Source organism: Castor canadensis, chromosome 12 (assembly GCF_047511655.1).
Source record: "Castor canadensis chromosome 12, mCasCan1.hap1v2, whole genome shotgun sequence".
In the NCBI taxonomy this organism is placed as follows: Eukaryota; Metazoa; Chordata; class Mammalia; order Rodentia; family Castoridae; genus Castor; species Castor canadensis.
This window is the reverse complement of record NC_133397.1, coordinates 79613218-79630747: the sequence shown is the minus strand read 5'-3', so window position 1 is coordinate 79630747 and position 17530 is coordinate 79613218. Positions and strand designations below refer to the sequence as shown.

The 17530-nt window shown below is 46.4% G+C and overlaps 1 protein-coding gene across 4 annotated transcripts in view; it reads right to left on the bottom strand.

The window, feature by feature from the left end:
• The window catches only part of Pax8 (paired box 8), a 57793-nt gene extending 41976 nt beyond the window's left edge, over positions 1-15817 (bottom strand). For all 4 annotated transcript variants that reach the window (XM_074050165.1, XM_074050166.1, XM_020151532.2 and 1 more), the window contains exons 1-2: positions 15689-15817; positions 15246-15353 (exon numbers count right to left, since the gene is read on the bottom strand). In XM_074050165.1, the coding sequence (XP_073906266.1) occupies positions 15246-15270 (25 nt within the window). In that variant the 5' untranslated portion in view covers positions 15271-15353; positions 15689-15817. The remainder of the gene's footprint in view (positions 1-15245; positions 15354-15688) is intronic.
• Positions 15818-17530: the final 1713 nt, after the last annotated feature.

Genomic DNA, 17530 nt, shown 5'->3' with positions numbered 1-17530 from the left:
AAGGAAATTTATTTTTGCTCATGGTTTTGAAGACTGAAAAATCCAAGTTCAGGTAGCTACATCTGGTGAGGACCCTGTTGCCTCATAACATGACATCACATGGCAGGAGTATGGAAGATACCAAACACGTGGGGTGGCCTCACTTTATAGCACAAAACCCACTCTCATGGGAACTAATCCAGTCATATGAGAGTTAACCACTCCCATGAGACAGGTATGATGGGCTCTCATGAGCTAATTACCTCTCATTAGGCCCCACCTCCTCTCAATACCATTACATTAGGGACAAGCCTCCAATATGTAAGCCTTTAGGGAGACAAATCATATCTAGACCCTAGCAATGATCTAAAAAATAATGCCTTGGAGCTTGTGAAGGATACAGATTCCAGGGTTCTATATTTGTTAACAGAATACCAGAGACTCCTGATGCTAGACTAAAGACTCATTTGAGAAAGGCATCTCTAAAGGCAAGAAAAAAGAAAGAAAAAGGTGTGGGAGAGGAGAGGGAGAGGGAGGGAAAGAGACAGAGAGGAGCAGGGGAGGGAGAAAGGGAGGGAGGAAGGGGGGGGAAGAGGGAGGAAGGGAGAGATTCTTTCACTTAACAAATATCTGTCTACTATGTGTTAGATATTGTTGGAAGTTTTAGTCCCATCCTACATGAATCTTGAAATGCTTAGTCCTCACAGGTGCTCTGACTTTAAATCTAACCAACCACCCTGCCAAACCAATACCCGTGTCCACCAGGCAGGACCCTTGTTGGGTCAGAACTGCCTACATCTGTCTGTGTTCGCAACTCTCAGTGGCCTCTGCTGTCCAACCTGACTACCCTGCATTTGAGCTAGTGTGCCAGAAAGATGTTCCCAGGACTAGGCAGGTGTCCTAGTAGGGAAGCTCCAGCCTTGATGACTGCATTGGGTTCTCTGAAGGGCTGCATTCTTATTTCTTCAGCCTACTAGGTGCTACTTATAAAGAAAATGGAAAAGTAATTATAGAAATATCCTGGGAAAGAATCAGGTGCACTTTACTTTGGGAAAATTTTACATACAAAACTTAATGTGCAAATTAATTCAACTAGTAAAACAACATGTTAATGGAAAATTAGGTAAAAATTACCAATCAAGACATTTGTGGAGTCCTCACTCCACACAGGAGTTTGTGTGAGGTACTGGGGCTGTAGCTTTCTACCTCTGAAAGAGGTCTTACTTTTGTGTAGCTCAAAAGCAGGGTGTCAATGGAAAAGCCAAGCGACAGGTACTGTGTTGAAAACAGGTAGTGAGAGCCAGCAGAAGAGAGCAAAGTAGGGACAGTGGGAAGTCAGACAGAGCACTCACTGAAGTTTGAGGTTGTCTAAGAAGGTCTTGTCAAAAGAAGTGGAATTTGAGCAGTGCCTTGTCAAAGGGGTGGGAGTGGGGATAGTGTCCCAAGCACCTGAAATTGGATAGGCAAAAGCCCAGAAGTTTGGGTATGTACATGGTATGTTTGGGAAACAATGATTAGTTGGCTGGAACACTGGTTTGCACACAGAAATAGTGGGAAATAGAGTCAGTGAGGCGGGATACAGTCTTCTCAGATTGAACACCAGTGGTTAGCCCCAATAGGCTTGTTAATGATTGGATTAAAAGGAAGTACAAACAGGAATCTAAGATTATTTTGGAAAATCACCAGCCTAAGCTTCTCTGGAATAGGGCCAGGGAAGGAGAGAAATCAAAACATTTTGATAAGGTGAATAATCTAGCTATCACAGATTATTGTCACAGCTGTTCCTCTTAATAAAAAAACACAAAGGCCAAAGTGGACAGAGTCAGGAGGTAGGTGGCTCTGGCAAGAGACCAAAAAGGACACGAAAGCTGCCAACCACAGAAGTGCAAGATCAAGCCAGGCAAGGATGGAAGTTTCTTGCACTGGTCAGTCAAATGTCCTAAACTGACTTGCTGAAAGCAGAACATAAGTAATGCTCCAGCCTGGCTTCTCTTGCCATGCCCCTGAGCTGGTCTGAATCCCACTTATCTTTCCATTGCTGTCTCCCTCATAGGACACACACTCCTTGGACTCCATGTCTCTGCTGGGATTGGTCCCTCTCTGAACCACCTTGTAGGATCTGGACCCTGCCTTGGGCCATGTCCACTGGGTCACAGTGAGCCTGCCTTTCTCTTCCATTTCTGACTGACACAAAAGCATTCTGTGTCAGTGTAGTCTGAAGCCTTCCTTTTTTCCTCTTTGGTTGCGGGTGAAAGTTCAGTTTTCTTTTCTCTCTCTTTAATGTCACCATGAAGGCAGAGGTACTAAATCTTGAGTCCTGAACCCCCAAAGCCTAACTCCACGATGCCACACTGAAGGGTTCTGTAGACATTTACTTATTGAACTAAATAGTTGAGTAATAACACTACTTGAAATAATTTGGAGGTAAAACTTGAGGGCTGCATGGCCAGAAGAGGCATGATTGGCTGGGGGCTCATCATAAAACCTGGGGACAACTGAATCACTTGCCATCAAGTCATGGTAATGGATTTGCACAGGGTCCCTCTGAGTGTCAGAGGGACCAAGGCAGGAGGACTGGGGAGTCAGGGTCAGAGAGCAAAACGGGAAAAACCTGAAGAGATCTGGGCATAGGGTGCAGACTAAGCACTTACCTAGCAGAGAAATTTGCCAGGAGGAGAGAGGTTCTCCATAGAAGAGTGGAGGGATGGGAATAGGAGCCTTCCCACAGAGTAGAACAAAAAGTCTGTGCACCCCAGAAGGAGACAAAAAAAAAAGTCATGATTTCCTCATCTTCCATTGAAGGTGAGCACCAGGTAAGCTGAGAATGAGACAGAAGAGCAGCTCCAAAGGTGTGATGGATGAGAGGGAACATGCATGGGGAGTTGAGTAATGGGATGTGGGTAGCCTACTATATTCTGCTGCAAAGCACTTGGGTTTCTTAAATGACTAACACACATGAGCCATACAGTATGCCTGGAAAGAAGAGGGGTTTGCTAGGAAAAATAAAGATGAGTGAGGGAGTCCCAGAGATGCTTTCTGACAGAGGCATATTGATCTTATCATTTTATGTTACTGAGGAGCTATGGCTACTATGTGAACATCAGGGAATTCCAGCTTCATACCAACACCAGCTATTATAACACTTGTGAGGACATGAGGCATCTGAAAGGTCACAGTATTCTGCAAAAATCACCACAAAATAGTGAGCTTGATACATCAAAAATCATGATGTGTTACTAAATCAGATCCTAAGGAAAAGATGAGGAAATGGCTCTTAAATAGAAAAATTTAAACCTTAAACTTGAATATATTTTACCCATAAATGTACTTTCTCTTACTAGTCTTATTGATTTATTATTTCAATAAGCACCTCTGCTCACCTGCATGAAAACATTATTTAGGAATTACTGATTTATGAATGTTATACAAATCTTGGTAGATCAAATGTACAAAATACTTATCATGAGACCATACTGTTTGAAATAATCATAAATGAAGCCCATGTGGGTGCTGTGACAAGCTTGGTGTTGTGTGTCCATGAGACCACTGCTGTTCCTTTCACAGTTCCTTTTCAGGACATAGTGAGGAGAGGTATATGTAAGCTGAGACACAACTATTTGTTATATTGTGGGGCAGAGTTGCTCAAGATTTCTGAGTGAAGGTAGAATGTTAAAGAAGCCATTCTCATGATCTGAGCAGAAAATCTCGCTAGTGACATTCCTCAGTTACCTGCTCCTCACTGCTTCACCCTCGGGAACGAGAGGGTAGATTCTGGATAGAATGAATACTGTTCTACTGTTGCTGCTCACTTGTAAGCTTTGTTCCTAACTAGGAAAAACCACCATGAACCCCAGAAACCAAACTGTGCTAGGGGCTGCCACTGGCAAGTGATTGACCATCCCTAGGTCTCATTTGCAAATAAGCATGCTGAACCCCAAAAGTCTCCACTGGACTTCCATAACTACTCATGTCCCATAACTTCAGTGAGGGAATGGTTGGGGGGAAGCGGAGAGGGAGAACATGGCTAGACACTATTCAGATCTCAAACCATAAGCTGCAAGAACAGGGAGGTCATGGATCAGGGGCCCCATGCCTAAATGAACCCGCAAAACAGAGCAAATTCCCTGGACAATTTGAACTCTACTATCCCTACCACATCTATCATCACTTCCTTCGTATGATTCAACCAGGATTCATCAATTGCACCTGCAACCTCGTAACTGCGTTTGCCCGGATCTCTGAGAACAGGGGCTTCTCTGGCATTCCTTTTTCTAAAATCACCTGTAGACCTAGGACAGTGTTCAACATGTACACATGTACATTGTAAAGGCTTGCTCCTAGTATGTTTATGTTGTGAGAGGGTAAGTATTGTATATCTGTGTATGTCTGTGAGTACATGTAGTATGGAAGATGAGTGTATCATATATGGGGGACTGGAGTGAAGACAGGCATCCTAGCTACAAAATCTAAGGAGGTACTCATTCTTGGGGCTCACTCTGATCTTGCATGAGAAAGAGAACCTCCTTAAATTTTGTGCCTTGGGTACCTTTGCACTTTTCTCTAGTCCCAGGCCTGGTGATGTGTAACTGTGTGTCTGTATATTTGGGTATGCGTATTGGGTATGTGTACATATGCATCTATTTATATTTTTGTGTGTCTCAGTAGTTCTCACTGGGATGCCCAGTCCCATCAGCAGGTGAGGGAGGCTACTTCTAATTTCACCAGAGTACTGCTCATTCAGAACAGGCCACAGCCAGTGTTCACTCCCTCAGCTGAGTCCTTACTCTACTCTTGCTACACCCTGGGAGGCATCACAGGGTCATGGAGACAGCCTGGTTTTGAGAAGGTCATGCTCTTCTGAAATGGCTATGGGATCTGAATTGAAGCATACCTCTCTGGCCCTCAGTTTCTTCAGTACAATGTGATGACAGGGCCTCATCTGTGAGTCCCCCAGCCTTGAACAATTCTGGGTCTAGGTGGACTATTTGGTGTAGCAAAAACCTATGAAACTCTTGGAATGTGTGCAGTATACATCCTACCAGGCACTGAAGTAGCTCAAGTCTAGAAGGTGAGAGCCACAGAGATAAATGCCCCTATGCAAAGTAGACAGCAAAACAGTTATACAAAGGGCTAGGAGGCCTTGGGGAATTAGGAGGATGAAAAGGAATCCTGAAAGTCTTACAAGGAGGTGGTATAGGAACTGGATCAGATGTGGGGAGCAAGTACTTCACAAATATGCCCAACTTGCAGCAGTACTTTGAAGCAGAACTGATAAGTCCCATTTCATTGACAAAGTAAAGGGTCCTGAGGTCACACAGGTGTAAGTGGTTGAATGGGATTCAAAGGCAGGTGTGTATGATCTTAATGACCAGTCTTTTAAGCACTCCCTTTTATCCTCCACCAAAGGGGGAAAATAGATTCCCTGCCTTCAGGATGGGTACCATCTTTTTGGGCAGATTGAGGAACACAGGCAAAATAATCTGCAAATGATAGGAGGCTGTGCATGGTTGTGTCTACACTGTGGTACAAGGAGAGGCTTCCAGGGAGGTGGGGATGAAGAGTGGTGTAGGCAGGGGCACGGTGTACTCCTGGGCCTCATATTTCCTTAGGCAATGGATACGTTCCAGCTAATGCCTTCCTTGAGGAAGGCAGTCTCAGAACAACAGCCACACCACTGTCAAGGAGGTGGGAGGCCTCGAGAGCAGAAGTCCTACAAAGTTTGCCAACTATGCAGGCAGAGGAGTTAAGCATTGGAAGTATCTGGCAAGCATTTTGGTTTGGCAGGAGTAAATATATCTCCATGGCAATGGCACCTACAGCTCTTTTACCTTTTGCTTTGATCTGGCCGGTGGCATGGGGATGGAGCCTCAGCATGGGCCACTATGGAGCTTACTGATCCTATATAGCTTCAAAGACTGCCTTTCTGGAACAGTGCTCCATGGACTGAGAGGACTCCAGAAGGCCAGATGAGGGGTACCTGTCAGTGGTGACGATGTAGTTGTGCTGAGTGGCTGTTCAAGATAAATAGCCTCCAACACTCCCTGGTGCCCCTACCCACAGGCTGGGTTGTCAGTATTCCTCCTTGTCCTGCCCCTGAATTGTTTAGTCTGCTTATTCTCCTTCGCAGCCCATGAGTCTGTCCTCTTTTAAGGGAATTGCAAGATTCTTTCTCTCTGCCCTGAGGAGGTGCTTTTCCGCTTTCCTTGACAGTAGCCCAGTCATTTACCTCCTCTACCCTGGCCACAAATGCCACCATTGCTGGCATTTGTGCCCTGTATGCAGTGGATGGCACTCCATGTGGGCTTGTTAAGTTGAATTAAGCCACTGACCCTCAGATTCCAGCTGCTTCCTTGCTTGACCCAAGTACCATTTCCTGCCTCAGTGCCTGACTCCCAACATCATTCCTCCTCCTTGCTCCCACTTCAGAGTCACAGCCTGATGCCTCACAGGATGGGACGCCATAAGTGTTGGGAGGTCAGCCCACTGCTACCACCTCCATTTGATGCTGCTCAAGAACAAGAACTAGTCTCAGTGTTATAATGGACAAGCACAGCAGAGCTCAAGTCAAGGGCTGATGCTCAGCTTCTCACCAAGACTTTTAAACGTTAATAGGGTTGCTCTCATGCCAAAGTTGGATTATTATTACACAAATAGGAAAACATAAGATAGAGGTGGGTGGAAAAGAAGGGAGGAGAAAAAGAGATTAAAGTAGAAGACTGGTGGATTTTAATGTTTTAAGTAAATGTATGGTACTGTGTCATTTAAAAACAAGTTCTTAAGGCAAGTATTCCTGTTGTCCTGTCTTAGCTGCATACACAGAATAACTGCAGACCCGTGAACTCTTATTTGCTCCCAGACCAATTCTACTGAACTCCTAAAATTCCAACATAAAGTCCATAGACATTTCTATCTAATGCCTAGTGTTCCCCCTATGACTGGGTTTTCTGGAAAAATGAAATAGTAATTCCTTTTCTAGATGGGGCTACATAATAGCTAACGATGTCTATGGGGGACTTGTCAGCACTTCCTGTGTATCCCTTCATTTAACCTCAGCATCCCTCTATGATGGGTTCGTTATTTTGTCTATGTGAAATATTAAAAGGTCTCTCCCAAATTTTTAAAGGAACAAAGTTTCAGTGCTGGGCTTCAAGTTATCCCTTTGAAGTTTCACAGAAATATTAAGACAGTGGAACATTTGGAAATATGCCCTGGATACTCCCCTCCCTGGTTACCAGTGTATGGAACAGGAAAAAATTTCTTGACCAGCCACCATGTGCCAGGTGAAGACACTGATTTTGTTTACATTGCTTCCTAGAAGTCCTGCAACATCCCCATATTTTATACAGATAAAGAAATCAAACCCAGAGGCAACTGAGTTACCTAAGGTCATGCAGGGAGAAAATAGCAAGGTCTAGGTCAAGAACAAAGCCTCCAGGGCTTAGCCCTCTCCTGCTGCCTCCAAAAAAGGCACTTTGGAGGTGGGAGGCTTCAACATGCCCTGGCTTCATGGTCATTTCAAAAGTCCCTCATCCTCTTGACACTTCATAGCCCCTGAGTGTATCCCAGGAATAATAGTTCTTCTGTCCTTCTGGAAATACTGAAGAATCAAAAAACACAACACACACACACACAGAGGAACCCGGGTATGTGCAAACACACAGCTCACATGATGGTAAATTAAGCCATTTTCCTCTTAGACATGTCACCCAGCTAGTTCCTGGACCTTTCTGCTGTGCTAGCCTGACAGAGACAATATGTCCCAGTGCACTAATTAGCACTAACTGGCTAGGTCACTCCAAGGCCACTTAGGAAAACAAGTGAAAAAGACAAAACCGATGACCACTGTGGCTGAAGACAAGGAAAAGAAAGAAAAAGACTTAAAAGAAAAAAGGAAAGAAAATTTTTTTCTTCCACCCTCCCTCTTTCTCTCTTCCACCCCCAACCCCCACAGGTAGCTACTCTCTGCAGGAAAAAGTGAACATATTAAAGTGGACACCCTTTCAAGTTGATGTTACAAACTGAACCTCTGAAAAGGCTCCAAAGGGGCAGAGGCCTTGATTTTGGATCACTGCATTAGAGGGACCCTCAGGAAGCTGTAAAGGGAATGAGGCTAAACTTTAGGAAAGGCCATGCGGCTCCTCCACCATTGCTGGCTGTGCTGCTTGGGGACACATCACCCAGCACTGGTCCCTGGCATTATGGGCAGATCTTCCTGGTAACCATGAATCTGTTTTCACTGCAGTCAGTCATCAGTCCCTGAAATGGCCCTGGGAAGGTAGGCTGACTGTGATTTTGAGATGCCAAGGGAGAGAACTAAGTTCCCAAGGACTTTCAACTTGTTAGAGTGCCCAAAGGTGACTGCTTCCTGGTGCAGGTGGAGACATGGCAGCCTTGGGGGAGAAAGGGCCCCTCCCTCTGCCTTTCTGAGTGGCTGATGATCTCCTTTCTGTCTCCTCACAGCAACTTCCAGGAGGGGCATTGAGACAGTGGCCATTTCTTCCATTTCACAGATGGGAAGACTAAGAACCATATTGAAACATGATGCATTTTAATTAATTGCTAAGGAATTGAGAACATGGATGAGGAACACAAGCCAATAGACAGAAGGCCCTGATGGTTGCTGCCAGTACAAGTACTCAAACCTTCTTACCAAGGGTTCTGGCTGAGTTTCCATCAAGTGTGCAAGTGTGAATTGTGCATCTCCCGCTGCAGGGAGTTAGTTATAATGACTTGGATTCCAGGTGGCTGGATCAGTGGACAGGGAAGTAGAGTCAGGCCGACCTCTCTGAGCATTAGTTTCCTTTTCTATTAAAGCACCAAGAGCAATACTTTGGGGGCAGAGTTGTAAGAATTAAATGAGATGGTTGAGGTGACTGCTTTAAGCAAAATGCCACATCTGTAACAGTCCTCAGAGAGGATCATCACAGCTTCCATTTACTGAAAGGTCACTAAGTGACAGGGTAAGGTTGTTTTTTGTGGATGTGTTCTCTATCTTTGGATATAAAAGTGGCATTGGCAGAGCAGGAAGGGCTGCAAGGCTGACTGTGGGGAGCCCAATAAATACTTGGCATCTTATATGACATTTGAGACTATGGGGGGGGGTGGGGATCCTCAGGAATAAATACAGAAAAAAAGACCTAGAAGACCACTGAACATCCCTACCATTAACCTTGGACATGTCTCAGTAAAGAGATACAGATTTCTACCTAGACCAATTCAGTCAAGGTAAAGCACAAACTCAGTGACACAAATTACAGTTTAAAACAGAAACTTTCCCATGGCAATTTTTCTGGCCAGTGGCTTGAATGAGAGGTTTGCTCATCATGTCCCCACTGGGGAGTGGGAGAGATCTGGAGAGGATTTGGCAACCTAAATGAGCCCATCAGTCTAATTCTAGACATAAAAGAATAATCATCAACCCTCAAGATCTACTTAAAAGTGTCATTACTGCAGGTAAATAAAGTAGGGTGACAATCTCTGCCTACTGGCCCTGATCCAAAGACATCATTCCAGGGCCACTCATTGTGGATGGGTGAACTGAGATTGGCCTGGGAGAGTACAGCTTTCAGGAACCAGGAGACCTCTGGATTGCTGTTCTCTGGGCCTCTTCCTCAGAAGGAGCTATCTAGCTCCCCTGTTAGACACAGGGATCACACATGTTTCCTAGGCAGAATGTCTTTAGGTTCCCTCTCCAAAGGAACCTGGGCTAAGGTGCTCCAGTCCAAACTTAGAACAAATCATCCTTTCAAAGAACACCAAGTGTGGGGCACATTCTCCTTTTAGGGTGGGTTTTTCACCCTCAATTTCTACTTCTGAAGGAAGTGGGGGCCATTGGGAGTCTGTGTCTCTGCCTATACCTAAACCAAAAAGCAGAAACAATCTGCAGTCTTGAAGTGGGGAAGAGCTTATTCTTTTCTCTCTCCTTTTAAAATCACCTCTCTCTCTCTCTCTGTCTCTGTCTCAACAAAGCTGCTGCTTTTATCTTTCGGCTCCTTCTGTACTCAGATTCACAGAACTCAAAGCTTCTCAGCTCAACTGAGAACTCAGCACCTCTTGGATTGATAAATAGAGCAGTTTTAAAATGCTTAGTACTGAAGACAGACCAACTGTGGCGAGAGAAAGTAAACACATCCATGCACCAGTCAACCCTAGCAAGCTCCTCGCTGAGATTACAAACTGTAGTTCCTGCTGCACTGAGGAGGATGCTCCAGCAGGATGGTGGTGACCAGAACCACAAAGCAACCTTCTCTGTGACAGTTAGTTGTGCACCCCACCGCAGGAGGAGTTAGGTCACCTGGGAGCCTTTATGGGACCGCTTGGATATTCCTAAGCACAGTGATTTTGCCTGTGTGTCCCCCATTGGTTTCACCTTTGGAAATGTACCAAAAGAAGGGGGGGGGAGGGGTCCATTCTCTCTGCTGGGGGGGGGTGCGGGGCGGGATAGGCTCTTCTTCTTGCCTCCAAACTGTGGGTGTGTGGGTGAAATTTGCCAACGAAAGAATTGGAACTTTTCACAAGACAGAATGTGACAATGACATAATTTGATATGAACATTTGAGGGACCTTTCCTATGGAAAATACATAATTTCCATACTACCCTCTCCATCTCTCTCTCTCTCTCTCTCTCTCTCACACACACACACACACATTGTTTTTATGAGCACCAATTAATACATGCTAATTCATTCAGGCATATCTCTACTAAATTACTGTTTCATTTAATTGCAGGGGAATTTTCCATTACTAGACTCTCCCTTGCTGATTTTTTGCATTATTTATATATTTTTTTCATTTTCACTAATAGTGAGGTTGGTATGTGATATTATCTGCTGTTTGTACGTCTTAAATTTATTTTTCATTGAAAACGTTTCCTCATTCTTGCAGCCCCGCGTAATCTGGGAGAAACATCATTAACGGCAGACAAGATTTTATACAAAAATTATTGAAAAGGCACAGGCTGAAAGTAACGTAACAGGAACAAATCTTGTGTGATTATGTTCCTCTCATGCCAGGCGTGCAGCAGTGTGTGTGTGTGTCCACTTTGGGTTAGTTTAGGAATATTTTCTTATACTAGTAAGTCACGAGTCTAGCTATGAAAAGATTGCATAGACAGCTAGAGATGAGGATCACAGGGGCTTTTCATAATAAAAAAATAGCACTGTAGTCTTTTTATAAGTTCCCAGAGCAAAATGTGTATTTTCTTGCTTTCTTTCCATGGACTCCAGATCAAAACTGTGATACCCAGATACCCAATATCCTGATCAGCTGACTCCCAAAGATTCTGCCTTTTTTAACAAATAGAAAAGTGGGGGTTGGTTTGGGATGGTGGTTAGGGATGGCATAGGGGCTGTGGTAGAGATTTTGTGTTCAAAAGAATGTACTTTGAAAGCAGGCTTCAATTTCTTACATTGAACAGCAAAGATTTCATGTACCTGGATACCTTCAGTTTTGAAATAAGTGCCTTCCTTTCATTCTTTGCAGCCACCTCCCTCTTTGTCTTCTCACTTCCCCATGCCTCCTTTAATTGTCTTTTGTTTTCTCTTTATTCTTTCTGTCTTTCTCTCACACAGAAAAAAAATGTTCTGGAGGATGTAAATTATTAAACTGTTTACTCCAAGGTTTAGTTGTGAGATCGCATGTCACCATAAGTAAAGTTTCACCTTTATACCCAACTCCGTCAATAATTACAAAATGAGGATGACTACTAGCAAATCTTTCCTACAGTTAGCTTTTACAAAAATAATTTCATTTATTATGAGCATGCTAAGTTCTTTTGCCTTTACTTTTCACAAAGAATAATTACAAAGCAGAGGGACCCACTTCCACAGGCAGTCCGCATATAAAGAGCTTGTGAATATTTGCATGAGAAAATGTACACGCATAAAACGTGCACCTCATTAAAATTGGAAAGGTAAGGCCATAGAAAGTTTTGACATATTATATTAGGAGAAGTCTTCTTTGAATTAAAATGTTTCTTAATAATTAAAATTCCATAGCGTCGATTTTTGTTTTGTTTCACTTCCTTTGTCTTCTTCAGCAAAATTAGAGTCCTTTTGAATGTAGGCTGATAAAATTAATTAACTTTCCTTCCACCCCAAAAAGGTCCTAAATAAATGCTTCCAATAGACATCAAAAAAGTGTCAATTAGAAATAATTACTTCTTATCAATCAGTGGGGCAATTAAAGTGACAAAGCTTGAAAAGATACTTATCTTTAAACTAACTCACAAGGTAGCTAAATTATCTCCTAATTAACTTGCATTGAGGAGGGTAGGAGGATAGAACATCTTGAAACAAAGATGAATTGAGGAACCCCAATACCTCTTTATGTTCCTCAACACTGCTTCTCCTCCCAAGACCTTATTTTTAACCCGGGCAAGAAACCTGGAAAGAAAATACATCCTTTCCTGATGTATTCATTCTCCTTCCTTCCAAGTCTAAAACCAAGGGGGAGAGACAGGGCTTTAGATTTCTGATCAGGAACTTAGAGACATTCTTTCTCCTGGATCTTACATCTCATTTTACCGGTTGAGTGATCTATTTTCAGGACCAGAGGGAGAGGTTTGCAAGTTATTTCACATAACTTTTAGTGACAATCTGCTTGATTTTACTAAACTTCTTTCCTCACGGGCGCAATATTATTTTCATTTTAATATTTATGTGGCATTTATCATTTCACATGCATTTTTGAATATTTTTACAAAAACTCAGCTGCAGATTTTGTTTTTTCTGATGCAACCAAAATTGCTGAGGATTTGACGCAACGTTCAACCCATCGCTGGCTTCAGAGCATCAGAATAATTCACTCGTACCATTCCTGAATAATAAAGGTGTAGAAAAGAAAATTCTTTCTGCAAAGCAAGATTATCAGAGAAGGAACCAAGGGTGAACCGCGGCAACCTGAGTGGCGGAAGCGCGTTGAAAACTTTTCCAGGGGCGCCTGGTCTCCGATTATTGGAAATGGTGCGTTCGGCCTCGCTCCCGCGAAAAACCGAGCGGAAGCTAGCGCCCTGGAGTCCGCTCCAGAGAAAACTTAAATCGGACATATCCACGTACAGCCGAACTCAGAACTGGGGAAAAGTGGGAAGCCGCTAAAACCTGAGAGAGTGGGTTTTTAATAACAGGAGGGGTCATCTTATGAATTTAAGCTCTAAATGTAGGTAACAGTGTCAAGTCAACTGATTAGAAATACAGAGGGTCTCCTGCTTGGCATTTCTGAGAGGGAGGATTCGGGAAAGAAATGAGGAATAGCCTTAAACCGTTGGAGATATTTTTGGCAATTTTCTTACTCTTTTTAAAGCACTACATTAAACTAGTAGAGGAATCCCTTTCTCCCTCCCTCGCGGCTTTATTTCTTTGTTTTGGGGAGCAAGTAGATGTCCCTTTGGCTTCCCCAAACAGAAAAATACCTAGGGTACATGGCTCCCTCCTCAAGCCCAAGAGTGATTTGCATCTGAGCTAAAGGGAAAGCGGAGTCTCATCTTTTGGAATTGTCGCTGGTTAAGAATAAAGTAATTGTGCCGTTTGTCTTTACTTCTTTTATTCCATTTACTCTAATAAATGTTTTTAGAATGAAAATAAGTAGCGAAAAGAACAAGCCAAACTGAGGGACCCGGATCAGAAGGGAAAGGTCCCGCATCAGTCCGGAAAAACCGAGGTCTTACAGCACCCACTCTTCCTAACCATCGCCCTGAAAGGTCAAGGGAAAGTCGTGGAAGAAAGACTGAAACTCCAGGAGGCCTAGCGGAAGTGGCCAAGAGAAACCTGGCGAGGAATGGGGCACCCGGCACCGCGTGCTGGGGTCCGGATCCCGAAGCAGGGGCGACACTTGGTATCATACCCGGTTTGGCTAAAGGTTAAAGGACCCAAACCTCCTTCTGGCCTTAAAAAGTGGCCTGGGGGCGCTCCTGGCTCCCGAAAACAGTCGGATAAAGAGTGCCAGGTATCTTCGCCTGGTCCCCGGCTTCACCAACCCCGCAGCTCCGGGAAGGGCTTCAAGGTCTGTCTAGTCCGCGGTCCCAGAAGCCGCCCGGGACCGCAGCGGGTAGTTGGCACATTCCCAGAAGGGAGCTGGGGGGCGAGGAGAGAACATCCTGCTGACTCGCTCTGACAATCTAGGGCGAGAAACCTTTCTGCGCCCTAGGGGGTTCCCGGTGCCCCTCCTAGTGGAGCCTCGGCCCAGGGACCCACATTGCGCGGCGCAGCCGGATCCCACGGCGGTTAGCTAAATAGAGACCTCAGCCGCGCGCCGCGCGGGATCTGACCCTCCTTATTATAACAAATGTCCCGTTTGTCGAGCGGGACTTCATATTCGCCAAGAATTCATCTGAAATATTGATTTCCTCTCACTTCGCCGGCCCAAATCGATAGCGATGCGCCCTGGCCCCATAAATCGCCTTCCTCGCGTCGGGCCGGGCTCCATCCATCACTGCGGGCCGAGTCGCACCTCCTCCCGCTGTCCGAGTCGCACCTCCTCCCGCTGTCCGCACTGGCTGAGCGTCCGGATGGCCGTACCCACCGCGTCCACCAGACCCGACCCCGGGGTTCCTTCCCGGTACAGAGCCCGCCCGGCCCCGGCCGGGAGTAGGAAAAGCAGGCACCGCAGTCAGGAAGCACAAGCGCTTTTGAAGGCCCAAGGCCCGGGCGCAGGTGGGAGACGGATTTGGATCCGTTGGTAGCTTAGTCCTCGCCCGTGGACTCTGTGCGCTGCTGCCAGTCTGCCACTGGCCAGGCAAGGGAACCCGAGAGCACTAAAGTGTGCCACCGGTTGCCAAACCCCCAGACCACAGGCTCCTTCTCCTAGGGCTTGAGAAATGCGGGGGACTCATGGTCCTGCCTGGGAAGTCACAGGAAGGACTGCGCGCATCTGGAGACCAGGGTTTAGAGGTCGGGGCAAGGGAGCTGCAAGACCAGCACCCATGCGGCCCATGGCCTGAGAAGGCGCAGGATGTCCACTCTAATGAGCCATGTAAAATGGTTGTAGGGCGCAAAGGACAATCCTTGTGACCCCACAGAGAACCCCTCACCGCTCAGTGTGGTCCGCAGAAACCAAGACCTGGAGAGGGAGCCTTAGCGGGCGGAGTGGGGCACCGGAGAATGGCGAGGCGGCCCTAGCGGAGAGCCAGGCCCGAGGCGCCCCCACCTGCGTCCTCACGCAGGTGGGTCCCGCAAGCCCCAGCGTAAGCTCCGGAGTCTCACCCACCCGAGCGCACGCACGGACGCACGCAGTGCGGGGACTCGGGGGTCCTGGCCACGCCGCGTCCTTACCCGATCTGATGGAGTTGTGAGGCATCGCTGGGGAGTCGCTTGCAGCCTGCGGAATACTCGGGGCTTCCTTATGTAGGTCCCTGCCGCGCCGGGCGCCAAGCCGCTACCCTACACAGATCCAGGGGAAGGGACGTGAGATTTGAAGCCCTCAGCCTTAGACGGTCTCCCCGAGCTCTGTCCCTTACTTTTATTGCGTGCCAAGAGTCGGGGAGTTGGAGCGGACAGGAGGTCAACCTTAGCTGGGCCTAGCTCACGTGTTGGTCCGGAGGATCCGGGATTGCGGGTACAAGGAGAAAGCCCCAAACTCTGGACCTGGTATCTTTTCTCTCCACTGCCCTGATTTAGCTTGGGAGTGAAAAGGCTGCCAGTCTTCCTGGGACCCTCTCCTTTCTCGAATCCCACTCTTTCCCAGCCAGCTCCCTGCTAACCCTTGGGCCGCATACCTGGCCGGCTGGCCACAGGCCCTCACTGCCTGGGTCCGCCGGAGAGGGTGCCCTGGGCCCTGTGTTTCTTCTCCTTCTGAAGTTTGTTCCCATCCACCCGGCATCTCCGACCGGTTTTATCCCGCCGAGGCCATGGGAGATGGGTCTGGCGCGGCTCACAGGCCGCCGATTGGCTGGCTGGGTGCAGGGAGGGTGAGGGAAGGGGAGGATTTTGCAAGGGGGACATGGCTGAGTGGACTCAGGAGTTAGAAACATTCGCTGGAGCTTCTGTTTCCAGCGGAGGAAAGAGAGGAAGGCAGCTGAGCCCTAACTCAGCAGGCCTGGGAGTATTGGAGGAGTGGGAGATGGAGGCCTCAGGGCCTGCGGATGAGATTCGCAGGAACTTCTTGGGGTCGCTGACCACCAGAGTGGGAGGCACAGTCCCTGTGTGACACCCAGCAGCCCTTGTCTCCATTCTGGTCTGTTCACTGGGAAGCAGCTCTTTATTTTCCAGGAAGGAACTTTTGTTTTGATGTCTAGAAGCTTGTTCACAAGGCTACAGGCAAGATGATCCCACCTTCTCACCACGGAGGAGACCGCTTCTGGGGCAGACTCCCGAATAGTCCTGAAACCATTTCCTCTGGGCCGCCTAGACAGGATGCATACTCACCCACTATTAGGTTAAGGAAAATAGTGCTCACATTACCTATGCCACAGGGACTCCTCTCTTTTCCCAACCAGGCCCTCTTTATTGTTCCTTGAGAATTTTGAATTTGGGAGAAGAGTTTGAGGAAAGAGCAGGGAAGAGCTTAGATTTCACCCCATCCTGAAAGAGCATTGGAATTGACAGGACTGCAATGACCGATGGCCTTGGCTGCTGAAATCAAAACCCTCTGCAGTGTGGGGCCTAGGTGTGGGTAAGGAGGTGTCCTTTGGGTAGGGGTGAGAGGCCCTTAGTGGTGGTAACAGTTGCCCCTTCCTTCTTCACTGTCCTCTCTGCTGGGAAATCAGGATATAGGGAAGATTGGGAGCATGTGGAAGCAATGTTCTGTAGGTCAGGGGGGCAAGGCCTGGACACTCCCCTAACCTCAGGCCAGGTCTCTGGACTCAGGATTACAATTGAGAGGACAGTCCTACTGGCTTGGAAGAGCTATTGTTGCCCCGAGTGGCTGCTCACTGATGGGGGGCTAAGGTGCTAGACATAGAAAGAAGCAAGTGAAAGGGTGGAGGAAAGATTGTCCGGGGGAGTGTGCGTGTACACATATGTGAAAATTCACAAATGGCTTTTCTTAATAATTTTAAAAAAGTGAATTCACTACCTCCTTCCACCTAGCCTTCCTCATCTCTTGATTTAGGAGACAATTGGTTGTTTTGTGAAAAGAGAAAAGAATGTGTGTGTCTCTAAATGCATCCTACACATTTGTAAAGGGCTCTAAATAAAAGCACATGGTGCTTTATTGTTTTTAATGTTGCTCCAAAATTGTTATTTAAAATTGCTCTGTGGTTTTTAAAAGGTCCAGATCCTTAACTTTTCTGGTCACACTCTGGGGAGAGAACATAGAAGGGTATCAGGATGGAAGCGGATTTTTATCATAGGTCCAAAGGACCCACAGGTGTTTTGGAGCTCTGGCCCCTGCCCTGACACTGTAGTAGAGAGGGTGGAGTGAGGGAGTGAGGAGGCCTGACCAAGACTCTGTTTCTTCTTTCCAGGAGGCAATGGTCCAGGCTGTCTGACAAGTCCTCATCCTGGTTCGGAGAACTTCAGAAGTTCTACTGAATCCAAGGGTCTGATAGATGTCAATAATCATTAAAACTAATGTGTTCTTTCTGGCCAATCTTCCCTCCCCTTTTGGGGCAAAAGTT